Source organism: Ascidia mentula, chromosome 1 (genome assembly GCF_947561715.1).
Source record: "Ascidia mentula chromosome 1, kaAscMent1.1, whole genome shotgun sequence".
Classification (NCBI taxonomy): Eukaryota; Metazoa; Chordata; class Ascidiacea; order Phlebobranchia; family Ascidiidae; genus Ascidia; species Ascidia mentula.
This window is the reverse complement of record NC_138566.1, coordinates 17873834-17901428: the sequence shown is the minus strand read 5'-3', so window position 1 is coordinate 17901428 and position 27595 is coordinate 17873834. Positions and strand designations below refer to the sequence as shown.

The 27595-nt window shown below is 36.9% G+C and overlaps 8 protein-coding genes across 8 annotated transcripts; 3 read left to right on the top strand and 5 right to left on the bottom strand.

Moving 5' to 3' along the window:
* Positions 1-436: 436 nt before the first annotated feature.
* On the top strand, positions 437-7693 carry LOC145897818 (WD repeat-containing protein 37-like). Its single transcript, XM_082986268.1, has 9 exons — positions 437-767; positions 993-1192; positions 1633-1755; positions 2045-2145; positions 3338-3531; positions 3851-4058; positions 4481-4631; positions 4852-5001; positions 5406-7693. Exons 1-9 carry the CDS (start codon positions 653-655, stop codon positions 5595-5597), a joined length of 1434 nt encoding a protein of 477 aa, XP_082842394.1. The 5' UTR covers positions 437-652; the 3' UTR covers positions 5598-7693.
* A 271-nt stretch (positions 7694-7964) lies between these two features.
* Positions 7965-12391, bottom strand: LOC145898242 (60S ribosomal export protein NMD3-like). The gene is made up of 12 exons (XM_082986673.1): positions 12247-12391; positions 11927-12061; positions 11342-11519; positions 11143-11259; positions 10960-11062; positions 10809-10887; positions 10648-10744; positions 10437-10554; positions 9932-10077; positions 9068-9256; positions 8603-8768; positions 7965-8101 (listed from the first exon to the last, which is right to left on the bottom strand). Exons 1-12 carry the CDS (start codon positions 12294-12296, stop codon positions 7986-7988), a joined length of 1494 nt encoding a protein of 497 aa, XP_082842799.1. The 5' UTR covers positions 12297-12391; the 3' UTR covers positions 7965-7985.
* An 87-nt stretch (positions 12392-12478) lies between these two features.
* On the bottom strand, positions 12479-13722 carry LOC145887750 (peptidyl-prolyl cis-trans isomerase H-like). Its single transcript, XM_082978960.1, has 6 exons — positions 13602-13722; positions 13452-13544; positions 13285-13368; positions 13012-13104; positions 12864-12951; positions 12479-12792 (listed from the first exon to the last, which is right to left on the bottom strand). Exons 1-6 carry the CDS (start codon positions 13653-13655, stop codon positions 12680-12682), a joined length of 525 nt encoding a protein of 174 aa, XP_082835086.1. The 5' UTR covers positions 13656-13722; the 3' UTR covers positions 12479-12679.
* A 42-nt stretch (positions 13723-13764) lies between these two features.
* On the bottom strand, positions 13765-16632 carry LOC145896159 (DNA replication licensing factor mcm5-A-like). Its single transcript, XM_082985033.1, has one exon. It carries the CDS (start codon positions 16590-16592, stop codon positions 14367-14369), a length of 2226 nt encoding a protein of 741 aa, XP_082841159.1. The 5' UTR covers positions 16593-16632; the 3' UTR covers positions 13765-14366.
* A 553-nt stretch (positions 16633-17185) lies between these two features.
* LOC145898219 (5-cytosine rRNA methyltransferase NSUN4-like) lies at positions 17186-19227 on the top strand. The gene is made up of 5 exons (XM_082986651.1): positions 17186-18061; positions 18141-18301; positions 18677-18810; positions 18875-18974; positions 19038-19227. The coding sequence occupies exons 1-5, from the start codon at positions 17299-17301 to the stop codon at positions 19212-19214; spliced, it is 1335 nt and encodes a 444-aa protein (XP_082842777.1). The 5' UTR covers positions 17186-17298; the 3' UTR covers positions 19215-19227.
* A 14-nt stretch (positions 19228-19241) lies between these two features.
* Positions 19242-20509, bottom strand: LOC145898231 (dynactin subunit 3-like). Its single transcript, XM_082986662.1, has 5 exons — positions 20357-20509; positions 20210-20294; positions 19882-20111; positions 19538-19597; positions 19242-19473 (listed from the first exon to the last, which is right to left on the bottom strand). Exons 1-5 carry the CDS (start codon positions 20441-20443, stop codon positions 19393-19395), a joined length of 543 nt encoding a protein of 180 aa, XP_082842788.1. The 5' UTR covers positions 20444-20509; the 3' UTR covers positions 19242-19392.
* A 157-nt stretch (positions 20510-20666) lies between these two features.
* Positions 20667-27230, bottom strand: LOC145899583 (cytoplasmic dynein 2 light intermediate chain 1-like). Its single transcript, XM_082988437.1, has 8 exons — positions 27048-27230; positions 26776-26874; positions 26205-26315; positions 22797-22967; positions 22332-22427; positions 21775-21908; positions 21109-21225; positions 20667-20978 (listed from the first exon to the last, which is right to left on the bottom strand). Exons 1-8 carry the CDS (start codon positions 27159-27161, stop codon positions 20780-20782), a joined length of 1041 nt encoding a protein of 346 aa, XP_082844563.1. The 5' UTR covers positions 27162-27230; the 3' UTR covers positions 20667-20779.
* LOC145899593 (flavin reductase (NADPH)-like) lies at positions 23610-26166 on the top strand. Its single transcript, XM_082988449.1, has 5 exons — positions 23610-24358; positions 24503-24667; positions 24756-24845; positions 25169-25326; positions 25447-26166. The coding sequence occupies exons 1-5, from the start codon at positions 24286-24288 to the stop codon at positions 25675-25677; spliced, it is 717 nt and encodes a 238-aa protein (XP_082844575.1). The 5' UTR covers positions 23610-24285; the 3' UTR covers positions 25678-26166.
* Positions 27231-27595: the final 365 nt, after the last annotated feature.

The window sequence follows — 27595 nt, the reverse complement described above, 5'->3', positions numbered from 1 at the left end:
ACTATGCTCAGACGCGCTATCTTTGTGTCAGCAAATCTTCAGAAAATAAAACTCAATCATACGGCAAATGCCTGCGGGTGGCTGACGCAGGTTATGCATTGAAAACCGTGGGTTTGAGTTGTTAGTGCAGTCGCATTCACGTCAATTTTATCAAAGATAGAAGCGATAACACACGATAGTAGTATGCAGTTGTTGTTGTCGTTCGTTGATGTTTACAGATGTGTCATTTGTTACGATCGGAACTCCCGCTTGTAAATGTGCGTTGTGAAAGGCATTTGGATTTTGGACGATCGGTCAGACGTCCGTCTGTTATTCAGCGAACAACACGAATCATGTGTTGACTCAAGGATGGCTGGTTTTATAAAAGTCGTTGCAGAAGGCTTTTGTATTTTGGACGGTCGGTCAGACATAAAATGTAAGTTAACCTGTTTTGAAACAAGGGTCCATTTTAGTTGTACCTGTTGTTGAGTTGAATGTGTTCAACATGTGTATAAAAACGTTGGTATATTTTAACGCCAACCTGTTTCTGGTCAAAGGCCACATCAAAATGTTAAAAATGACTAGTTAGCATAAGTTTACATCACTGTGAAAGAAGCGAAGAATTAGACAAGTTTGTTAAAATATATTCGATGACCAACCAGCATCCACACCAATGGATTTAAACACCAGCAAAAAAGATGAAAAGAAACACTTGTCGTTTCGGGCCAATAGCCGAGACAAAGACTTGCATCCTTTACGGGATTTTGATGGTGATGGCAGTAGCCAAGGTTTGTGTTTTGTATTGTTTATGTGCACTAAAAATTTCAATTTAGGCTTGCATATATAATGTTGTTTTTACTTTGGTGTTTTTGGCCTTAATCTTGTTGGTTATTTAACTGCTGTGTTGTTTAATTAATACCAAAGGTTGTGTTAATGTTTTTATTTCCGCAGTTTCTGCATTTAAAGGTAAAAGCAGTTCTTCTTAAAAATTATTACACTTTATTTATGAACAGATTCCAGTGTGCTACCACGACACTTTCGAAATCGTCTGCACAACCTTTTTAGCCAGATAGAAGAGGAATTTAGTGAGATGTATATGGAGAATGCTGAACTGAGAAAAACGATTGGCATTTTAAATGAAAAGCTTAATACCACTGATGCTGTGCAAAGTGGCAATGAGAAGACTGAAAATAATGGCTCTGATTCACAAAAGGTAATTTCAGCATTTGAATACAACATTTTACTTTTGGTTATTAACATGGAAATGCTGTAATTTTTGTATGATGTTATTCATATTTGTTGCATCTGCATGTGTTTTAATTGTCATTTGGTTTACAGTAAATGTGCAAAAAATTTGAAATTAATGATTAATTATATAAAGACCACTCCTCCTGCAAACCTCAGTCAATCAATTAATCAAACTGCTAATTGACATTTGACTATTAAGCAATTGGCAAATATCCAGGTCTTGTAATTGTAAAAATTTAAAACTTTGTCAAAGTGTTCTACTGGTTTCTTCTTGTACAAAAGTGAAGCATTTGCTTTATTGCATTTTACTGTACATTCCCCATGCTCATGTGTGAATGGGCCTGTGCTCAATGTATTTCCGCCAATATCTTGTGCATACTAACATGTCCAATACTTCCTCCCCAGGGCAATGCAAAAGGAAAATCAAGTCAGATCTCCCAGCGACTAAAGACAACTTACAAAACCAGGACAAGTAAACTAGTGTCCAGTTTCAAACCTGCTTCAAATGTTGTTTGTCGTGTATTGCAGGTGTGTATATCTTACTGCTATAACTCAAACATGTGCACATGTTTTTTGTTGTGAAAACACAGAGTAGAACATGAAATGCATGCACATATATAAAGGTATATATGCACCATATCATATGAGAAACCATTGTGAAAAAAGAATGAAAAACTTTACTTTTTTTTATCTTGGTTGTTAAAGCCCAAATCAAGTCCTTTACACACATACTAGCTGGCCTTATGGTTTATAAATCTTTTATTTGCTCAGACGTACTGTTTCTATTTGATCAACATTTTTCACTTTAATTTTCTAGGAGTTTCATGGTCATCGGGATGGTATATGGGATGTGGCATCCTCTCCTGTCAACTCCTCAATTGCAGGAACAGCGTCGGCAGACCAGAAAGCAAAGTTGTGGTAAGGCTTTACAAAATCACATAATTGCTCAACTAACAACATGGCATATAGTAATTTAAGATGTCACCTTCGCATGTCCCAAGAGCTTTGTAGTTGGTCCTTAGGGTTGATGCCAACTGAGACCTTATGTACATGTACACCAAAAGTATATGTTGGACAGTAAAGCCAAATTAATTTTCTAAGACATGACATAATCCTTGGTGGAGAAAATTGGAAAAAGCTTTCCAGTAGAACCTTAATTACAAGGATTTATCTTGTAATTTCTCATTAGCAAACTGCATTAGTCCACTATTACCGTACCTGTTGTTCAGTCATATGTAAGTACATGTCCTTGGGCTAAAGAGCTGTAATCAATACTTTCTTAATGTTTGTACTTAGTGTTTACATCAGGCTAGGTTTGTTTACATTTCCGAAGTGTTGCTCCACATATTAAAAATAAAAAATTAATTAAACCTGCATTGTTATTCAGTTTTCAAATAAAATATTGAACAAAATTCACATATGGCTGTTTAAATGTATGTATGACTGTGCAAAGTCAATTAGCTCGTTATTCATTAAGCGTGGCTTGTGGTAATTTTGGTAATTTCTTAGAACATCACTAATCTGGGCAACAAGCATTTCCAGAAATCAAATGATATTTCATGATCTTTAAATATTTTGCTCTGCTGTCAGGAGAAAAGGATCAATGTGTTACATTCTCTTATGGCTGTATACTTCTGGTTTGCCACATTGTGTGCCCCAGAGAAAGCTAGTAATCAAAGTAAAATAATGCTACTGTTACCTGCAATGGCTTTTAATAGTTCCAGGAAGCACTAATGTTCACACACAACAATTGAGCAATAGTGTGTAAAAACCACTTAAAAGTAATTGTGCCGTGAAAGGCAATTTCCTCCTACTCTTTTATGTAAACAATAACAATCATTTGCAAAACTATGCCACTACAACCTTATTTTGCAATTTTTGTTGTTGTTATCTTGTATCAACCTGATATGAGTCAGTTATTGGGTTTAGGGACATTAAAACAAAGTACATAAATTAAATCATACCTTATGTGTGGCTCCTGCTAAACGAAAAAGCAAAAAATTTAAACACAAATTTAATATCTCAGTGGCTTTGTATAGCTGCTTAAAAGTACATTAGAACAGATTGCACTGCTATTGCAACTGTTATATTACCGCTAACTTCTTTTTAGGAACCTGAACTCAGGTGATTGTGTGGGCACTTACCATGGCCATACAGGGTCAGTAAACTGCATTCGCTTTCATCGTGATAAACATCTTGCCCTTACCGTCTCTGGAGACATGAGCGCCCATATCTGGTCATATGACTGTGGCCGCACAACATCCAGTGATGAAGATGCACATGACAGAGATGATAATGTTGAAGGTATTTCTTGGTGATGGCGTGGGCTTGTTTATAACTTCATGTTGCTATTACAATATAAATTGAATGTTGTTCATGTTGCTATGTCACAAGATTTCATTTTCATACATTCTATTCTATAAAAAACCTGAACCTATTTTTACTGATGTGGTTAAATTTCTGTGAAATTTTAATGCATTGCAGTAATTGATATTTCAACTGTACGATTGTACCAGTTACAAGATGTTTAACAATTTCCAGTTATTGGGGTATTAAGATGACCATATCCACAGCTTAAATTTTGGCAATCTCTGCATGTATGACATATGAAAATTTTGCCCAGAAAATGGAAACCATGATCCGGTTGCTTATCGAACCCCTCTGATGTGTGCCAATTGCCACACCTTGCCTGTAGTATGCTGTGACTGGCTTCCAGATGGCCTACAGTTTGTCACAGCATCATGGGACCGCACATCTTGTCTGGTTGACTCTGTCACAGGGCAAACAGTTCAAACCCTAATGGGCCATGACCTTCCCTTAACACATGTCAGGTAAGTGAGAATGAAAGCAAAAAATCAATACTTGATTTAAGACCAACAAGGTGCATGTGTCAATTCCCTGGAAAAATTGATTTCAATTTTACTTTGAAATTCCATAAAAGAGATTAGAGTTGGTGACAACAGCAAACATATCGCATGTATGATTTCCAATGTAAATCTCTAAAATTGTGCAGTGCTTTTTATATGTGTCCATCTCTTGTAACTTTATTTGATGCTAATGCCATGTTATATATATTGTGATAAGATGAATTTGTTTGCATTGTTATTTATTAGCATGCATGTTTTTACAACACAAAAACTTTACATCACATCCTGTTGTACCAATTTTGCCATAAAGTTTTATAAAAACACGGAAATGTATAATAACAGATTTTAAGTGCCTCTTGTCGTACTGAATTTATGCTGTTGCTTAGTGCCCACTCCAAACACAATTTGATTGTTACGTCATCGAGAGACGCCACTTTTCGAGTATGTGACTTCAGAGCTCCAGCTGCCCACACAGTGATTGTGGGTCAAGGGCACAACCAGTCAGTTTCCTCGGCCATATTTACCAATGACGATAAGGTCAGTTTTACATTTGCTTCAAACCACATGTAATTTAAACCTACATTTAAAAAAATGATTGTTATGAAAGTTGTTTAGAGTTTGTCCTATTTACCCTGCAATGGACTATTTTTCTACTACAAATAGTTATTTTTTGTACGGAATCTCTTTAAGTCCCACTAAGTGTTTACCAGTAGAACACTAATGCTTTGCTGTTTCATCACCAGCTGTTGTTGTTCAGGTTGTAAGTAGTGGAGATGATCGCTATGTTAAAGTGTGGGACCTGAAAAGCATGAGAACACCACTCGCATCGATTAGGTTTGACTCATCCGTGAACAGAATCGCTGTGTCACGAAGAGGTGTCATTGCAATCCCTCATGACAACAGACAGGTGAATAATATGATATGACCTAGTTGTGTTTTTGTAAGGGGCATGTGTTTTCCTACTAATGAGAACTTGATTACCTAATTACTGTTTATTATTAGATCGGTGTATGTTTAAAAAAACCTGATTATAATCAGTTACTATTATTATTATTCAGCATATAAATCTTTGTAATCTATTTAGCCACTAGCTGTTGTTTGAAAAAGCAGGTTGTCAGTTTAGAATGAAATGTAATTTTTTTTGTGTATGCTAACATAGTTGTCACTTTTTTCTTTTAACATTAAGTCACCTATCTTATTCAAAATAAGACATTCATTGCACACTAAAAAGCATTTCTTAGCCAATTACTCAGCCAACATGTCTGCATAGATTGTGTGGCACAATACTAAAAACCAAATCCTGTCTTCTAGATCCGTCTGTACGACACAAACGGCAACCGATTGGCCCGGTTGCCAAGGAACGACCGCACATCTCACAGACGAGTGGTAACAGCTGCCACTTGGGTCGAAGGATCTATACCAACAGTCCTTACTTGCGGTTGGGACAAACTCATGATAAGCTGGGGTGTCGAATTTCCACACTCGCTAATTGCCCAGAAATGAGACCTGTTTTCATCAATGAATTTCTTACCTTTGACAGTTGGTTATGTTAGTTTGCTTGTTATGGTATTTTGAGACTTTAATTGCGTTACGAGCTGCAACAATTTTTTTTAATTGCTACCCCACAAAAGCTTTTTATGTTAGAGCGTCGTGATGGGACTAGACTAATTTTTTTAACATCATATTTCTATTTTTGTTGACAACTTTCTGTTTCAAACCCAATTGATCCATGGCAATGCTGTAATGTATGTAATCAATTACAGATGACTGTGTTTGAATGTTTACTGGTAGTATTCAATAGGTTGTCTAGGAATGTTTACTTCCATTTAAAATGGTCTGGGTGCAGTAACTCAACTCCATTGTTGTTAAATTTTAGAGCAAGTATTTGTCCTGTTTTTTTAATGTTTCGTGCTCTGCCGTTTCTTGCATCAGTTTGCTTGATTTAGTTGTAGACCCCATACAAAGTCCAGCTATGAAAAAACACATTGAATTGCTTTTTGGGCATCTTGTGCAAAATGCTTGATGCAATCTTAACACTTCAAAAATGAAACTACTTTTCATTAATATTTTTGGTCAATTTGGTTGTATTACCTAATGTAACAAAAAATAATTTTAAATAACAATTTAACACGAGCAGATATAAGTTGCTTGTGAAAACGTGCAGTATGAATGACAAGCCATATCAAATTTTGTTGTTACCTAGTAGTGCACAGGACTGTTTTTACCTCTAAAATAATGTTTTAATGTGGACAACGTGCAGACATTCACTATATCATTGCATTGAATTGAAAAGGCAAAACATTCCAAAAACCTTGCACGCACATGTCAGTAGCTGATGTGGTCAACCTCCTTATCATAGATTTATTGACGAAAATCAGATGAACTTTTGTTCAAGTGGGTTATGAATTTTTTATGTTAAGTTTCTTTTGCATGTTCCTATTGTTTCAACACAGTATGTGGTTATTGTTAGCAGCTACGCAAAGCTAGTCATTGGTTTGTTCGAGTTTAGGTTCAAATCTTTTTTTTAAGTAATTGTTGTCATTTGTTACGTCATCAAATGGTTTTGTAAAATGCTCCTCATTTTTGTCGGTAACAAATATTTGTTCGCAAACATTACGTGTCTTGCCGTTGTTAATGTTGCCTTTAAACATCGTTTGCCAAGTCACTTGAAAAACTTTGCCTGAAAAGAGAAAAAGGCTGCATAAAATTAGATTTTGTAACATTTGCTGTTGAAATTTATAATTAAAAAACAAAACGACGAACAAGTTCTGCACATGTTGCTTTGAAAACTATTTTTGATGTTTTTTGTTGTCAACATATGCTGCAAAGTTGCTGTCAATATGATTGTTAAGCTAACAACATTTCCCCTTTGTAAATTCAACCTATTAACCACGTCTTGATGAGTATTTAACTATCTGTACATCTCTATTAGCCCCCTTTTGAAGTTAACAAACTACGTACAATGCAATACTTCCTGTAAATTGGTCACAAACCTATTAAGTTTTCTTTTGTCCAAAACTATAGCTTGCAAAAAACCTTGCAAGATAATCACATGGCTTGCCATTATACATATGCCCTGCCATGCAGAACTTTTCCATATCTTTTCTACATGCAGGTGTTGCGTTGCGTAGTTTCTCCTGTATTCCTTCTTCACATGACTGCTCGTTTACCAGTGTTGCTTGTAGCGATTTTGTAGGAATTACAATTATTAAAAAACACTGCTATGAAGATAATACATCAATTATTGATACTTCCGCCTAGAGAACGCTCGGTAAAACCCATCGACTCTTTAGTTACCCCAAGCATAACAAAAACACAGGTGTTATTGTTAATTGAACTGGATAGCAAATTTCTCGTGGTATAAGTCTCCTTCATTACCGCATGCGTGCGATTTTATTTTTTCATTGTCCTGCTCCTGTTCACTGCAGCCATGTTGTCACCCGAGCCTGGTTGATCCTTGTGTAGTAATCACTGTTCTAACCACGTCTGCTAACTGTGACCCTCACCCCGTTTTGCCCTCATTTGCTTTTTTCGTCGTTATATTGCATTGCTTATGACGTTACTGCTATTAACTCGTTAATAAAAAAGCGCGTTGGGAACGATCTGATGGAAAAAACATTTAAGTACATACAATGTAGTGTCAAGACGTGTGCAACAAGGTATATTAAAAGTGTTTTGGGGATATTTTTAGTTGTGTGCAAGTCCATTACGATCTAATTTTGTGACCTATTTCTGTGTAAGTTAAACCAAAAGTAGAGTATAATTGCTCGTACAGGCAGATACCGGCTCTCTATACCAGTACTGAATTCGCAATAATCCTAGACTACACCTGATAACGACACAAGAAAATGCGCTTAGAAACTTTATTCATGACGCTGCAAAAATTCTCAGTTACTCTCCATCCATTTCAACGTCCTCTTTTATGGAAAGATCCTGGAGCATTTCCCGAAGAGAAACTGATGGAAATTCGGTTTCGTCAGCGCTGGAAGGTACGTCTTTATCTCCGTCTGTTTTATAAAGATGAAAATTAAGTTAGATTTTACGGTCGTAGGTAGATTGTTCATGTGTCGTAAAAAGCACTTTTCTTATTCGAAATGTTAAATTAATGTGTTAGGTTTACAGGCTTCGTAGTCCAGGCATGTAAACCTAATAATCTCGATACGATAGTTGTGATCGCCAAGTAAGGACCTGCGCAGTAGGGCGATTCTGCCAATCATGCGATTGCATAAAACATTACTTTGTTGTCAAATTAAAGTTAATTACATCTGAAAACGAGAGAACACAACTTCCATGGTTACCATGTTACATTCCCAAACGTGTTTTCCAACAAGTGGTAACACTAAAGCGAAAAATAGTGAATGTTTAAAATATGAATCGGAGCGAAATGTCAATTAGTACACCTTTCAACGAATCAATTCAAAATCCACACACTTCATAAAGCAAATGCGGTGCTTTACCTCAACGGCGGATACACGCATTGCTGAAGTATAGCAGAAAATAAATTTTACCGATAAATATGTCGATGTTTTTGCGCATGACTTTGTCTTCTTCAATGTCTTCCAAAAACTCCATGTAACCATCATCAGTGCTACCACCCTCCGCAATATGGCGGAGCTTCCAATTACGACGCCTTCGACGACGTTGCCGCTCGGCGAAAACTTTCTTCACCAGAATCTGTCACATTAAAACAAATAAACCAACTATATGATATTCTTATTTCCGGGCATTGTAATTTTTACAAACTGTTCTTCTGGCATTTAAGTTACGAGATTTTTTTACACCGGATTTTGTCTACTATCCGGTGAGACTTTTTTAGGGTTAAGTGGCAAAAAATCGCTATGAAGAAGTCTCGCCGGATGGTAGTAGAAACGTTGGTTTTCACGAAATGTGTTCAAAAACTTTCAACTTTGAAATGAAAATTTAGTATTCCAAAGCAGTCATTACAAATGTATCAACACGATTTTGTCACTGACCACATCTGGAAGAGTCGATTCTCGCATTTTATCGAGCTGATCGTTCGTCATGTTGGAGTTTTTGAGATCCAGGCCCATAACAGTGTCGCCGACTTTGAGCAAATGTCCCAAGTGTGTTCGTGTGTGAATGTAATCATCATGCAGGCCAAGCTCACTTGTCTTGATCACCCAGCAGTCCGACAGCACATGCTGTGAACAATATTTTTTTAATAAATGTTGTAATTTGTGTATATCAATATTTTCCATATAACGCAGTAATATTACATTCAATGGCACGATACGCAGGATTGCCCCCACTGTATCGCGATCATGAGGTTTTGAGGCTTGGCAGCGCAGGTAATACAGACTAGCTGGATCAAACACTTTAAACTGCATGTAATATTACTGCGTTATCTGATACGGTTGCTTACGCACCAGTGTACCTTGGCCACAATATAGCCCATGAAACCACTGAGCTTCTGTAGCTCAGTTGGTTAAGCGTTGGGCCTGGTTAGCCCAGGGTCGTTAGTTCAAACCTCACTGGGAGCTTGATTTTTCAAATCTTGCTCAGACTTCTAAGGAAAAAGTGGCTGATCCAGCTAGGCTGCATTGCCTGGGCTGCCAAGCCTGAAAACCTCGTGATGGGATTTTCCATGTTATAATAGTAATATTGTGTTTTGGAACAGCAACAAAGGGTACCGATGCCATTGTTAAACATGGAAGTTTTGGGGGAATAACAGAACAGAACTGAATTTATAGATATTCTGTTGCTCATCCTGATAACACACTGAAGGTCTCTATATTTACTTACATAAATTTATGTTATAATGTTTTTATGTGCCAGGTGGCCTTTTTACAACAGTAAACATCACATAGTTTACAAACCTTATTTGATGAAGCACCTTCCCCAGATTTAATTGGTCTCTTGGCCACTGCTTCATTTTCCATGACAGTGAAAGAAACCAGGCTTTTGGGTGAACAAATTGGAAAGAAAGAAGTTCGCCAGTAAGCATTCCCACTCACTTCAGCAACTGGAGGTCAAAATGATGGTTGTCAAACATAAATTGTTGATTTAAGAAGAAATAAATGTTTTGGCATGAAGTGTTACATAGCAACAAAACTCAAAGCGTTTTCATAAATACAGTTATATCATAATAACAAAACCACACATAACTAAGGTTAGATCAATTTTCCCTTCACAAAGGTTTTGGTCATTTCTTTAACCACTGTTAATGCATGGTTAAAAGAATCTGACCTCAGTCATATACGCATTGTTATTCATGTGAAGAGTTACGTGTTATAGTTACTTGTTGTATAATCACATGTGGAGGGTATGAACCAGAGGACCAAAATGCTTATATTTATAATTCGGAAATATTTTTTTTCATACTCTGTAACGTTGTGAAGTCGATCAAATGAATGCAGTTGGTGACTCGCAAGCAAATTACAAGCTGACTCAAGTTCCCAAGTTGTTGAGCGAGCTTTTTTGGCAGACAAACAATGTCATCCTGAACATATATACCAGTTATTATATAGTTAACTGAACTCAATGATTGGATATTTTAGCTGACCACTCAAGTTTGATGATAACATTTACATACCTTACAAACTGGTGGAAGTTCAACAGAGTACGATGTCTTGTAGTTGTATGTATTGTTATGCGTATCATGTGATATTAACTTCTGTGATGTCTGGTATCTGTAGTAAATTAATAAAACACACATTTCATTGGTGTTATTTATACACAAAATGTCAAACATACTTGCAAGGCAAAACACTTGTAAGAAACTCAGTAAACTTCCTTGCATCTTGTTTTGTAGCATAAAAAAAGTCCAATCCATCTATTAATATTCACAGGCATTAGAGCATAAGCTTGAAGTTTTCTCACTAAAAAATCTTCAGCTCAAACTGACTTGGTTTATTAGATATTTTGGTTGTATTTTGATGCATCCTGTGTTTAAGAATCAACTGTTCTAAATAATAGAATGTTTTCTTATGGGTGGTCTTTTGCCGAACCTGCATAAAAGCACTTTATTCAGGACTTCTACATGTAGTAAAGGTCACCACAATAATGCTGCAGAATAATTAGAGCTCACCTGAACTGTGGAGTTCCAAAAATCTTTGGCCTCAACTCTGTGGCAGTCTAGGCACATTTGATTGTGAACAACAAATTCAACTACAAAAGATTGCTCAAGAAAGGTTCCCTTGTCAACCTTCACAAAACATGTTTAAACACATACCAACAAAAGTTTAAAGCACATATTAAAATTCTAAGCAAATTGTAATGTTAGATACCTCTTTTTGGACACTGACTTTAACTTTAAGTCTCTTTGAATGGGGCTCTGTCCAAATAAAAACAGCATCAGTTAAACGAACACGTTGCAAAGAGGTTTTTATTCGCTTCAGGCATATTGACAGCAATTCCCTTGACTCCAAAGTAGCAGAAATCCAAGATGTTGGTGGAGACAGATACCTATAATTAAACAGTTTTTGTTTTTAGCATGCTTTGCAGACTTTTTGCACAGTCGAAGATTTAATTTAATATTCTGCTGAAGCTGATGAATAAGTATACTTCAAAAAATGACAAGAAAATATTTTTCTGTCCAAAACCATTTGTTGAAAATCTTAAAGCAGGGTTGTAAAACCACATTTAGCCGAAATGCCACATGTGCACTTCACAGTGGACTTTATGGACAACATGTCAGGAAATTGCAGGTGACATTTTGCTGTCGTCTACCTGTTGGGCAGTAATGTCAAGGAAAGTAAGTTTATGCAAATGTACACATTGGCAAAAACGTTGATGTCATTTCAAAAATTTAAACATGAGCCATTTAAAAACTCCCCATGATCTGTACACCCCTGATTTGTAGAGTCACCAACCTCTCACAGTTCTTGCAAAACATCAGATTTCCATGCTTGGGAATGCCCTCAGTTATGTCAACTTTACAACGAAGACAATCAACACACATGTTGCTGGGGTTGGGTGCGATTTCCGTTCCGCACTCGCAACACAATCTGTTTAAACGTTGTAATGTCACAAAAAAGTTGCATTTAACAAATAAGCTAATACAAAACAACAGGCTAAGGCAATATTTCATTTTCGTACGTCAAAAAAACTACAATTAACGCGGACGGAGACGGAATTTACCACGTAACAAACGGTAACGATCGTAATCATATAAAAAATTCAAAGATCTTACATTGTTCCTGCGGTCTGGGTAGGGACCATGTTTGTATATACATCCTCCATGGTTTTTTTCAATCGAATTACAGGGACCTACAACTTAAAAAAATTCACCTTTGCAACACAGCAAATCTCCACCACTACACCTCGCTCTCAACATTTCACGCATGATTTCTTTCTCAACTCATGTGGTTGTACAGCATAAATCCTCACCAGTAGTATAGTTTAAAATTTATTCGTATGTTTTATCAGTTTTTTTCCACGCCACATTTCGGAAAAAATACACAAGGAAAACGATTCATGACACGACAATGCGTATTAACACTACAAACGTGAATATTCATGTCCCATGTAAATACATCACGTCGGTAACGAAGATTAACCGCGTGCAACATTCCTCTCTTTACAAGTCACAACCTTGCATAACGTCCTCGGAATTAAAATTCGCATCATAATTCCCCGCATTGTGTAATTACCACGGGAATCTTTGGCCGGTTATTCGCACCAACAGGGACGTTTTCAATCTTCCGTACAACCAACATGCTTTCAGGGTTGACCTTACCTTCAAGGAAAATAATATAAATTGTTTGTCCGCAAATCACACTTAGTTCCCACTGACTATTGGTGACTTACCAAAAACAACGTGCTTTCCATTTAAAAAATCACAATTTGCACAAGAAATAAAAAATTGACAACCGTTGGTGTGGGGTCCACTGTTTGCCTAAATAAATGTTAATTTATGTTTTCTTGAGGTCTTTACTGAATATTTTTTGGAAATAACCATTGACAGAAGTCCAGGGCAGGTGTGTTTCTTTTTGAAATTCTCGTCTTCAAACTTTCCTCCATATATGCTTGTTAAACCTGTGCCATCATTCTAAAAAGAATTTGTATAAACATATCACTAATACACAATAGCAATATCCTTTTATGATTGCCTCAAACAATGTGATTGTAATATTTACAAACAATTGTGGCAGTCACATGCAAAACCAGTAAATGTAGCTCTTTTGGGCAATGAAATATGTTCGCAAATATACAAAAAAAACATACATACATTAACAAAATCTCCAGCCTGTATCATAAAATCTTTGATAACTCGATGAAAGGATGCTCCTTTATAACCGATAGGTATGCCATCCTTTCTAAAAATAAAAATATTCACAAATTTTTTGCGAGATTTACAAGTTACATCTATTAAAAAATTTCAAGCTTGTAAGCAACTTGCCTGTGCTCACCAGTGCAATACTGGCGAAAGTTTTCAGCTGTTTTTGGCACAACATCAGCATACAGTTCCATTTTTATGCGACCAATCGCCTACACGATAGAGGACTCAATAAAAAACACAAATCAACTTGTTGAATGGCATATTACCTGTCCTCCAACACTAACATCAAAGAAAACAATAGGATTTCTCTGATCCCCCATTGTAAAGAAGTGTTTCAACCTATCTGTTAAACACAATACAATACTGCCAACAAAAGCACATTAACCTGAAACAAAGAGCAACGTTTTTACAGTAAGTGTATGTACAAGTGACCACACAGAAAGATATTTTGAATATGTCTCCCAGCTAAACAAATTACTACCAGCATGTATTGTGTGTGCCATTTGACAATGCTCTACTTGATATGTGAACTATCGCGGAGTTATAATGGTGCTTTGGGCAAACATGCACTACTTATAATGGTGTTTTACTTTTAGAAAACAAATAAGTTCAATAATTTGAAAATCACACAAATTCAAAAACTTGAAAAAACATACAAAATGGAACTAAACAAAAAATTATTTGTACAGTATTCACAAAAGTCTACTTATGACATGGCAGTGTCATTTTAGCAAATAGCAGCAATTCAAGACAAGGTTACACAGTATATACAAGCACTGTTTAGTACACTAACAAAGAATATGTATATACAAAAAAATAGTCATTACATACAGTATTCACAAAAGTCTACTTATGACATGGCAGTGTCATTTTAGCCCATAGCAGCAATTCAAGACAAGGATAACACAGTATATACAAGCACTGTTTAGTACACTAACAAAGAATATGTACAAAGACATGTACAAAAAATAGTCACTATATACACATATATACACGAAAAAAATGAAGAGTTTGGATGAAAATGAAATGGTTTATTTAATTCTGTAGAGCATTTTCCTTTGCATGCGATGTTGAATTTCTCCTCTTCTCATCATAAGGTTCAGCACTTTGTAAATCTTCCTCTCTTCATACTTTTGCTTCACAAAGTCCTGCACTATGGCAAACTCAGACACTTGAGAGCCAACCACAAATCTGCGTTTAATCTGCCTCTCTATCCTGGTCAGTTCCTCTTGATCTGAGGTGGAAGTGAATCCTTCTACGCCGGATAAGTCCCCGGTCATTGCAGCATCCAAGGTGGAGACTTGGAAGAGGTGAAGAGCTTCATAGATTTCGACTTCTCCAGCAAATGCTTGCAGTTTCATTTTTGCCAATGACTCAGCAATTCTGATAATAGCTTCCAGCTGTCGAACTGTGATAGGAATTGAGGTTTTTTTGTTGGATTCACGTTCATGGGATCTTGCACCGGATCTCATCAAAACATATCTGTTCTGCAGCTTATCACAAGCTGACTGTGACAGCCTTGGTCCACAGTGACTGCGACAGTATGAAATGTATTTGGTCAGAGTCATAATGTCGATTTCACCTTCAGCAGTTGGCTTGGCTGTAACATTTGCATTCATATGGACTCCCATTACATGCTTGGCAAGCCTGATGTCCCTAGACTTGTCATGCTCATCCTTTACAATGAAGATCATGTCAAATCGAGACAAAATTGTGGGCATAAAGTCAATGTTTTGGTCTCCTTTGGTATCATCCCATCTTCCATACACTGAGTTTGCGGCAGCCAGTACAGAGCAGCGTGAATTAAGAGTGGTTGTTATCCCAGCCTTGGCAATGGATATTGTCTGTTGTTCCATAGCTTCGTGAATTGCCACTCTGTCATCTTCTCTCATCTTGTCGAACTCATCAATGCAAACAACACCACCGTCTGCTAGTACCATTGCGCCACCTTCCATCACAAAATTTCGAGACGCAGGGTCACGCATGACTGCTGCAGTCAAACCAGCTGCACTGCTGCCTTTGCCAGATGTGTACACCCCAATCGGTGAAACCTGCTCCACAAACTTCAACAACTGTGACTTTGCCGTTCCTGGGTCTCCAAGCAACAAGATGTTAATGTCACCACGCCTTGTCAGACCATCTGGCAATCGTTTACGAGAACCACCAAAGAGCAAGCAGGCGATTGCCTTCTTGATCTCCAAACTTCCAAATATGGAAGGGGCAATCGACTTTGCAATAGTGTTGTAGATGTTGGGAGAAGAGGCGAGTCGTCGGATTCTTTCCTCATCTTCGGATGTGAACTGGAAGCTGGTAGATCTTCCTGGGCCACCCGTCTCCACCTGAACTCCAAGCACCCGGATGTAAGGAGCACGAATGCCAACACCAACTTTACTTTTCTTTTCTTTGCTCCTTGCAGAGACCCCTTTACTTGCTCTGCGAATTGCGTAAATGCCAATTACTGTGACTCGATTTCCAGGTACCACTCGGTCGCACAAGTATCGATCAATATACAACTGAAGGTGTCGTGGCATTTCACCCATGGGCACAGCATCTGGTGCTTCTTGTAATTTTAGTGTCTGGAAATCCACACAGCTGCATTTATCAGGTAAAATGAAGTATGGATCTATTGGACAAGGTTCTCTTCCCTGCGCTTCTGTGGCACATTTTCTTGGCAGCATGTAACCTTCAAGGCCAGGTCTTACCTGAACATTGGGCACAACAGATCGGCATGAGCGACACTGCAAGGCAATTTTTGTGGCCTTCGCTCGGACTGTTGATGCAGACACAGCTATTCCTGGAACTTTTACCAACTTTGACATCATCGATGCCTTCAGGCTTCGCACCGACTCAGCACGAGCATTGGAACAGAGCATGATCTGGATTTCTTGTACCTCCTCTTCATTTTCTGGCCTTGGTCGTGTCACTTCATCTGCTATTTCCTTGGCAGCTTGCTCAAACAGTGGAAGATATTCTGCGGGGCGTTGGTACATGTAGTCAGCCAGATCGTCATTATACGATGCTAAATGACCAAGGTCCACCTCAAGATAGTATTCCCCGAGGTTATAGTGCCTTTTCAATTGATCTCGGTACAAATAGGAAACACCACTTGCTGCTTCTGAAATATGAAACTCACGCAAAAAATCCCGGAATTTTTTCTTTATTGACGTGCGTTGTAATTGAGCAGTGTCTGACTGCTCGTCTGCTCCAAAATTATCACTGAAAAAAATTCCCGGATCATCAAACCCTGACATAGACATAACGACAGCAAAAAAGAAACCTTAACAGAAGAAGACTAAACAAAACCTGTATCAAGTAACAAAATGCAATCCACTTAATAAACCAAAACCAGACAAAAAATATTTACAAAACTTTCGAAAACAACAAAAAACCTCCAACCAAGAACCAACTTGTAAAACTGTAAATGTTACCCGCCAAAACTTCGCGCGTGTTGGAAAGAAGAGAAACAAAGTACAAAAATCCGAAGCGGCAAAGTAAAAAAAAGAACTTGCGTTTGAAAATCCAAAATTGGGATGAATTGTTTTGTGTTACGGAGTGAATAAAAGATGTGATAGATGCACAAGCACAATTTTGATTTGATCACAAAACCGAATCATCGGTATTATTGATTGTGCCCGAAAACCCATTTAGTATTTGTCAAACCTCAAACTGTAGTATAACTATAGGTTAGGCGGGTATAATGCCATGCTGTAGCATAGCTTATAGTAAAATATTATATTATTTATAAAATCACGAAACGTATTTGAATTTAAATAAACTTGAGAGTTGAAGTATCTGACCAAAAGACGATAACACACAACAGTAATTTACTGATTTTTTATTTGAAGGTCTTTTGGTGGTTGGGTTCCTTTTTGTGGAACTGATTTGCTTATTTGATAATTTCAGCAACTTTTTCGACCACAAAATTAATCCAACAAAGAATATATATGCAAAGACTTGTGAGATATGACAATGCTTTGCGCCTTTTACCAAAACACAACAAGAATATCACATAAAATAAAACCAGCATGCTTAAGCTTTTCGAGGCTAAAAAGCAAGAAGCACGAAGTTAAATACAAATTTGGAAACATTCGACGCAGTTCTGAACCACAAGAAATTGCAAGAGACTACTTTGATGAAAATTACTCCGCTTATTTTGATAGTCAATGGCCATCTATAAGATGTGCAATGCTGTCAAGGAAGAAATACTGTTGTGTACTAAACAATTTTATCAATGTTGAAAAATATGAAAAGGAACTGATTCAAAGTGGTGCTTATAACTTTGTGAGCAAAATGAACTGCCAAGCGGAAGAAAAGTATAAACTCTTACACAGTGAAAGTAAAAGGTTGTCCAATAAAATCATAAGCCTTCAATCAGCTGAAGCAAATACAGATATTGACAATAAGACAATTGTTGCCTTGGATGAGGATCTTCCACAGATGATTAAAAAGCTTGATGAAATTTCAACCGAAATGGAAATATACGAGGAACTTTCTACAAACTGTTCATCTCTTCGTGCCTATGTGTTCCCAAGGGCGAACATAACAGAGTTCAAGGTTGAGACCTTACCAGTTAACATGATGTCTATCCATCAAAACTACCTCCTTGATGCAGCGTCCGTTCTTCCAGTTTTGGCCCTTGCACCTGAAGAGGGGGATGTTATACTGGACATGTGCGCTGCTCCCGGTGGAAAATTTATATCAATGCTTCAACAAGTTGGTGAACAAGGTGTGAATTGACATGCTTTCTACCAAAATGCACAAAAGCTATATTTTCTCTATGTAATGTGAAAAGTTTTGCTTTGTAGCTCAGTTGGTTGCAAATGATCCGGTAAAATCACGCCGCGGACAAATTCTTGGTGTTATGAACCAATTCCTGCCAATGGATTGCGAAGCAAGAAATAATACAAAGATAGTTGGAGTTAATGGGATATATTGGTCCGAAATTGAAACCGAGTGTTACAACAAGGTAATATTGTTAAGGTGCAAAAATCTTTGGAGTTAAATACTTTAAACAGGAAAGCCAAAGCTATTATGCTGTTAAACATTGTTGGTAGACGTTTCGAACACTTGCTGCATTCATCATCAGTACATTTTATGAAAACAATGTTTAACAGCATAATAGCTTTGGCTTTCCTGTTTATGGTAATACTGTATAATCTGTAATCAAAATGAAATTAGTAACTTTTTTCTAAACGTATGCATAGACAAATGGCTTATTTCCAATAAGTTTCAATCAAAAACTTTACTATTTTAAATATTGTCATATTTTTTATGCTAATATATGTATAAAAATTAAATTTTGCAAACATGATTTGGAGGGATTTTAATGTATTTAAACCAGGTACTGGTTGATGTCCCATGCACGAATGACAGATTGTCTATGTACACACCAGATGTGCCAAGGGACAACATTTTTTGCTACCTACGCAAGAATGAACGGGCCAAACTTCCCGAATTACAAGCTAATTTGCTAAAGTGGGCATACACTTTTAAAATAGTCAGTGGCACTAGTCCTATATTAATGTTTTACTTTCAATAGAAATGCTGTTTTGGCATGTCATGTTGGTGGGACTATTGTTTATTCTACATGCACTGCATCACAGTGGCAAAATGAATTCGTTGTACAGTATGTTGTGCAGGTATACTGACAGGTTTTATTTATGTATGTAACAATCATTTAGCCAACTGGTTGTTTATTGCAGGATCTTCTGGACAATCACAATGTTGAATGTGAAGTGGAAGACCTGAAACATTTGAAAAGCCTTCTACAAGACGAGTTTAATTTTTACGCGAACTCTACACTTGGAATTCTTGTTCAGCCACATATGGAGGCAAATTTTGGACCAATGTTTATTTGTAAACTGACAAGATACACTTGAAACAATGCAGTTCCAATTGTTTTTATATTCAAACCTCTTAGAAAGTGAAAGACAGTAGTAAGCCTCAAACCTAATATATATACTTTTCGTTCACCACATAGTTATACCACGCTATTACAATCATGCAGTGAACTACAAGTAACGAGACAACAAAAGTAACTCCAATGTATTGGACTGTTCAGGTTTCTGTATCTCTCTTTTGTTCCAACTGGCATAAAGTCCAATCCCACTTTACGAAGGTGTCTGACAAGTAGTTAACCTGAGGACAAAGATTATGGATGTATTATACTCAATTAAGTGCCGTTGGATAAAGTGAACCTTACCAGTTGGTTGTAGGTGGATAGCAGAGTTTCCAGGTCTTCGGATAAAGTTGTAATGTCCCCCTTTACAAAACAAACACTATGAATCATATATGCAGTATGCGATTTAGCACTAGAGTTAAAAAAAATTCCATGCTGTTTATACAGACCCCAGATTGGAAAGTTTGTTTTTTGCACGGAAGAGTTTGTTTCGGCGATCGTTAATTGCATTACCTCGTTAAAATGGCGCGGATTATCGGTAAATTTTCGTTGAAGTGCACAGAGGATAAATTGTTCAAAACACTTTTTCCAATCTGGTACAGACCTATTAAAAGCTTGCAAATTATACAAAAAAGACCATTATATACTATTTGCTGTTGTTGAATTTCCTGCAGTTTGGATAATTTCCCTTCTTGGTTAGACAGATCTTTTATTTTGTCACTGTCAACAACTTTGGACAGTTTTTCAATGTCTTCAAACTGCATTGCCATGGCTAGGATGTTTTCTTCAGATGCTAATACTACCTCCCTCTCACATGTGATGTCTTCTGATACAGCGTCAATAAAACCAGGACTCAGATATTCAGAAATAGCTGGGACTGAAAAAAATTAAAATGTAGTGTCCAAGGTGTTGGGAAACAAAATAAAAATGGGTATTGAAGCCACACACCAACAAGTATTGAAATAAAAAGCATACCTCGTTTGAATATCTGGTTAAATCTTTCTCGTTTTGCTGCAAATGTGGTTACCGCATCATTCGCATTCATCAGAACTTTCATAATCTACGCAACAAAAAACTTAATTTAAAACGAAACGTACAAGCCTACCTAAAATAATTCTCTACCTTTTCGTCATCGCCATCTTCGGGCAAAATTCTCTTTTCCAACAATGCTATACGGTCTTCCAGTTCCATTACTAGTTTTTCGTCCATAGTTTTGAATTTTTTTTAACAACAACACAGGAATGTTTTTAACATTTGCTTAGCCCGACAAAAAAATCCCCTAATTGTTATTTATTCCCATGAGCACAATGCAATATCATTTGTATCCAATGAGAACTCCGTTTATTTTAGGCAAAGGCCATATTTTTACTACTACATTGACCTAGCAAAATACCTTTATGCCTTCAACCACCAGCACTGTATCTATACACAAGCAACTTTTATTGCAAAATAAAAATTTATGACAAAAATACAAACAATTCGTTTCTAAGTTTTGTAAAAAATATAAATGTATTAGCAAAAGTATGCTCTAAGATAAACTGGTAATCACGCAAGTCTAGCAGTCCATTTTTGATTTTCCTGTTTCTTTAAAACTTCAAGTTCGCGATCCTTCTGTGCTCGCAATTCGTCGATCTTAGGTTCCTTGAACTGTGAATCTCTGCAGGGGTCGTCCAGTCGTTTTACTTCAGCGTCTTCTTGAGGAAAGTGACCACAAAATGCAATTTTCCAAATTTCAGCTGGATTTCTAAGAAATCGAAATGAGCTGGTTTAATTTTTCTTGGTAGTTTTTTAACTTAGGAGCGTAAAAGTTTTTTTTTTAACTTCCCAGACTAGATAGAAATTACCGTACACTTTTCACACTCAAAGTATTTTACCTTGATCCAGAGCGCCCCACGTCCCCTGAAGCAAGGGGAGGCGACCCAATAGCGTCCATACTGTCCATTCCTGCCGGGACATATATGGGGCGTGAGCCGTCAATCACTGGAGATTTGCTGCAGAAAGTTCACAAAGTGAAAAACGGAAATAAAATAAACGTTTCGAAAAAATTTGGTTATCGCCGCGGCTACGATGGACGTTTGTGTCAAGCAATCTTGAAACATGCGTGACGAAGCATTGAGCCAATAACATGAATTCTGTTGCATACAGATGACCTCTGTTTCTACCTATAAAGTGAGATCATTGCAGCTTGGTGTAACTGTAGACACGGGGCCTGACGGCACTATTTGTTTAGCTTTTGCTTGGCCATAGTGTTTGCACCAATCTCCGGATGCTATAGGTGTCCAACGGATGCTGGTGATTCTATAGTCACCACAAAGTGGGAATCTTTGCCCGGCCGTTTGGCTGAGAAGATCGTCTATATTCACACCAATCTGCACTGATGAAACCTCACAGGTCGAGTGGCCATCTGTGTGCAGTTCACAGAGTGCGAGACGATTCCTGTGTTTTTGTTTGACACGTACTAACATTCCTTGTTTTCTTCATGACTGTGGTTGAAATAGTGGTCGCGAATGTAATGTTCTAAAACATTTTCATGAACTTACTTCAACTGAGCATCGAACGCCGCCACATTCATCACGTGACGCAAAGCTCGAACTGTAGATTCAATTTTTGAGCTAAGGTAGAGAAGAGTGGCACCGTTCGAATGAGCTACATACCGAAGGCATTTTGTTATTACCTGAAACACAAAGAATATGAACATGTAAATGGAGTTCACAATACTCTACAAATGCACGTGAGTTTCCTATGTTTCCATCACGCAAAAGAGCACAAAAACGGCGTTGCAGTTTACAAACGAAATATAAAATACGACTGTGTAATAATTTTACAATAATACAAAACATCAACTATGGGTGCATGTTGGCATGTGAAAGTATATGAGCATTATATTAATATGAGTCACGTCATTTTGTATCCCGTATGCGTGGACCGCTGAAGCAATATAACGGATGTATATTTAGGTTACAGAATAACATCAAATTGCGTACAATTGGGCACGCAGTAAATGCGTTTAGGCACAACGATACCGAACGACAACTTAAAGTCGTCATCGAAACGCATGCGCAATTTATGTGTTCCTATGTAAATAAACATTTCGCACTTTTCGTTTTTCGGCATCAATCGTCTCTTGGAAGAGGTCGTATTTGCTGCCGATTATCACCAAAGGAACTGGGAAGGGTTGTATTGTATTCACGTCCTGTAATGTATTTTTTCGTCGGGTTGTGCAAAATTGTGACACACAAATAATATAAAACCCAGCAACAAAGAATACTCAATCGATAACATACTGGCTTTTCACCTTCTGATTGTAGGTAAAATACAATAATGGTCTTTTTCCTGATTGTGTAGTCTTACAAATTTTTCGGCTTTGTCGTATACCTCTTATGTTTTAATCTGTGCTAATAGTTTCTTCATTCGTTTTTTGATATTTTTTACAATACATAATATAAGGGGATATTAAAGACATGTAAACAACGTTTGATTGTTCCTAGAGATAATTGGAGACAATTGTCACCGAAAATTAATAACAAACGGGAAAATGTTCGAAGCAGATATAATATATTACCTGCCTGTCACGACCCCCAACCCTTTCCCACGAAGATTTCACGATTTTTTGTGTAAGGCCGGCATCCTTCTTTCCTCCCTGCTTTATCACTTGCTCCAGGCGGTCGCCTGCTTTTCCAAGCAATGTCTCGGCAGTGTACCACAACTTAGCAGGCTCCGACAAGTCAAGGACCTAAATTAGAAGCATAAAATAAATGGTGTTTGAAACAAGTAAACTTTTTACGGAAATTTTGGTGTAAACAAATCGGGAGAAGTTTTTGCAATCGGAAACGTTCCACTTCTTGGTTAAAAATGTCATGATTTGTAAAGGAAATATATCAGAAATTACCAGAAGCGTAAGATCTGGTAATGAACAGTTTAAAACAAATAAGTTTGAGCTTATTACATTGTCAATCAATAACCAACTTCTTTGGACGTAAATGTATTTCAAACCTTTCAAACACCAAACGAAATTCACGACCAGCGCATTTCGTATGAGAACGCCTATTTGCTCTCTCCGACGAAAAACGCTGCTAGTTTTCGAAGTCGACGTCATCGCGCCGTCACGCCACAGTGATTTCGCTTTCACAAAAGCGAAAAAGGCATCAAAACTTTCCATGCGTTTGTTAAAAAAACGCATAATAACCGGTGATTGAAATAATCATTGCCGGTTTTCCTTCCTGAATTGTCGTACAGGGCGTTCCACAGGAACAATCGAATCGACTAATTGCAAGACCCGACGCCGAGTTAAACATATTCAGGATGATGAAGTCGTATGATACCTTGTGGTTCGAAGGGCGATTCAGAACGATAACTGGACCGTAACGACACTGGAACAAATGCGGCGCTTGAAAATCGAGAAAGTGGCTACATTATTCTGCAAAATGCCAGAGTATTTTAAAGAACCTAATTGCATAAATGCAGTATATTCGGGCAAAAAGTTAAAAGAAAAGTCTTGCAGAACAAGAAAATGTTTTGAATAGGAAAACTGTATAGTTGGCTCGCAACTTGGCAAATCGTGTCGGTAGGAGTTATTTTTGGACCTTCTAATGATGAAGTTTTATACGATTAGCACTTGGGACAATTTGGAAAATGCATCAGACATCGCATGATGTAGCAAAAGTGATTCAATTAGCAAATAGTCGTACGTAATATGTGCCACGACGCCCGCTGCACAGTCCCAATAATCTGCGCTACATGTTTTTACATGTTTTCAAAACGCTATGATTCGGTAAGTTGCAGCAAAATAGATGACTAATAGTGCGAAAATAATAATGTTGGTGCGTCGCTCACCGCAGTATCATATTCGATGAAGTTATCATGATGGTTTCAGGCATTTGTACCGACATCGTGGTCGGCAATTTAGCAGCAATAATAATTATGGGTTACTTTTCTTTAAAAAAAGAGTTTCTTTAGGTTTACTAGGAAATCTTATTAGGGAATGGTTTTTGCAATCTAGTGTGTGTGCTGCTGTTATAAACTGTGTTTGACCTGTAGCTGTAAGTGGAACAATGAGACTAATTGTGTTCGGAGGAACTGGACAAACTGGATCAGCAGTTTTGCAGCTTAGCACTCAAGATCCAGGTGCACAGTTGATAAATAATTATACCAAGTTTCATATCAAACATTAATATTGTTTTCAAATAGCAACTGAAAATTTATACAAATACCATCACCATTGCAACATTAAAAAGAATATTTTATAACCATAAACCAGTTGTTAAACAGACTTGGAGGTTACAGCGTTCGTTCGATCACCAAACAAGATCCCTGATGAAGTGAGAGGCAAACTTAATGTTGTCAAAGGGAATGTTTTGGAGCCTGATGATGTCGATAATGCATTAAGGGGACAAGAAGCTGTTATTTCGTGCCTTGGAACAGGGTTCTACATTGGTATGTATTAGCATGTCACCGAATTTCATTTGGTTACATTTCAGTTTATTTCCTGGGAAGTTTTACTATGCAAACCAATTTAATTCAGGTGCAACAACAGTTATATCAAATGGAATTCAAAATATTATTAATGGAATGAGGAAAAACAAAGTGGAAAAGCTAGCAGTTGTTGGAGTTTGTAAGAAACTTGTTGTAATTATAAAATTTTTATTTGGTATGTTTAAAATACATTGTGAAAACACCTTTATTACAAACATAATGTTTAAAATGTGAAAACCTGCATTACAAATAGTAGGCATCACGACATGTAAACCTGACACCAGTACAAACATATATATCACCAAGTCAAAAGTTTATGACATGATAGGTACATATTCATTGAGTCATAGTTTTTGTACTTGTACTGCTTTGTGGTGTTATTTACTGTTACTAAACAGCCCGCAGCTGCGGTTGACTGGTCTTCTATTCTCACTGATATTAGATATATTTTTGCTTTCGTAGCCTTCCTCCTCCCGGGAAAATTCACCCCATTCATTTTAAAGAAGACAACAGAAGACCATAAAAGGGCCTTAGGCGTTTTACGTAGCTCAAAGGACATAAAGTGGATCATTGCCATGGCACCAGAAATATCAAAAGTGCCAAAGGGTTCTCAATACACGGTACAAAAAAACCAATCATACTAACACTGCAAATGTTCAGCATTATTACCATCAAAATTTGTTATGTTGTTACATTTTTGGAAAATAGTGACTTATTTTCAATGTAACATTTTTAACTAGACTGCCATCAACAAAATTCCTAGCAGCAATGTGGTTGCAACCCTGGACCTTGCTGACTGGATGATTTCCACTGTTAAGCATGATGAAGACTTGAGCGAATACCAACATCAGTTGGTTGGCATATCATCTGAAATCTCCACCAAAGACTGGCTGAGTAGAACGTTCCCTGGCAGACTGACAGTTATATTTGGCACAATACTGCTCCTACTTCTATCATACATGTATTTGTGACTCCAAGATTAGTTCTAACAAATTTCAAGCATCATTATTGTGTTTCTAAGTCCACCCCTTTTTCAATGTAATATAATGTGTGTGTAGAAACACATGCAGCTTCATATGTAGAAACACGAAAGCAAAGTATTGATCACTGCCTACTGAATTTTTTTCCTGTTGTATATACAGCATGTACTTTTTTTATGCATACATGGTACTTTTTTCTGAATTAACAATTACAAAAAAAACTGTTTAAAAAGATTCTTGCAATAGGTGTTGTACAAATAAATCTACAGAGCTGTTTCAACTTTGACAAGAATAATGTCAAAAACATACTCAGTACAATTTTCAGTCTAACAAATCACAAGGATTATATGTTTAACTTTGAACAACGTTTGCTCATGTTTAGCTGTAGAAACAGAAAATGGGTTTTAAATTGTTGAAAAAGAACTATACAGCTGTTTTGGACATACTGGCAACACTTTTAGGGTCATTCATTGCAAAAATTACCATAAATAATATACAAAAGATAAAAAAAATCTTACCAAAATAACAGTCATCTGGTGCAGGACTTTAACTTTCAATGGTATGTCCAAAAGTTTGCTAAGATTGGTTCCTCCACCTAGTTCCCAAATATGACCAGTCATCTTAGTTTGCTGCAAATAAACATTTATATTTGATGAAAGGCATAAAAATAGTTCCTAATTATGAGCATAACTTTCTAGGTGGATAATTTTTTAATGATATTCAAAGTATGTCAGTTTTTTAGACTTAACCAGCCTTTAGCTCAGGTTTCAATATCATGCAGAAGTATTGGTAACAGAATATTACTACCATTCATGAAAAATGCAAAAAAACTTTGTTTGTTTTGTGAAGAAAATCACCCCTGAAAAAATATTTTCAGTCTGCAGTTTCTGATCAACTCCACTGTTCACAGGGTACTACTAAACCACACAAGAGTGCACAGGTTTTCATGGGGGGTGGTGTTAACCCTAACCCATTCCCAACACTAACCATAAACCATGACAGCAAAACAATCCTTGTCAGACCTGGCAGGCTTCTAGGCTATATCTTACCAGAATTCACATGACTAATGTAATTGATTTGGTAACTAACCAGATTTGCTGCACGCCTTGCAAAAGTATATTCCAAGCCAGTTGTAGGTTTGCAACCCTCATCTCGTGACAGAAACTTCAAAATTGCTGTTGTTTTGCCCTACATGCAAATTGTGATTATTTTTTTAACACTCACATGAAAACAAAAGAGATTATATACAATATACTTATTTGTATCTATAGGAACTAAAAATATACCATGTAGATCACATAATGTGGATATAAAAAATATGAATAAAACATATACAGAACAGACAGAGATAATAAACATACCGACGATTTTCCTCCCATAAACAAAACATATTTGTCATATTCGTTTGACCCGTCGCTCTCAGCGAGCTGAACTTCTTGGGCGGCAGCGTCCCATATATTTCGAATTCCACTCATGTCAACAAACAACAAGCTGTTCTTGAACTACAACTTCTAGGTTTCGTTTATAAACCCACTTGCATGCGCTGTAATGACAGCACTTCGAATTTTGTGGGCTGGAATTTCACCGACTTTTTCCGATGAGCGCAATGCCATTTCTCTCGTTTAATTGTGATTTATTTTGAAAAACACCAACAAAATTGACAGATCATTGCAAAAAAATAAATATTTAGAGCATGTATATATGACAAAAGAAACGATTGTACTTATGAGAAATAAAATCAAAACTTAAATTGCAAATCTGTTTAGCTCTCATCCAATCTCAGCACTACACTTGTTGACAAAAAATACTATGCGATACAGTATTTTTTGCTGGTAAATGACACTTAATTGTTTTGGTCTAAATTCCATGTTAAAAACGATGCAAACATGCTGTATACTAATGACTATAG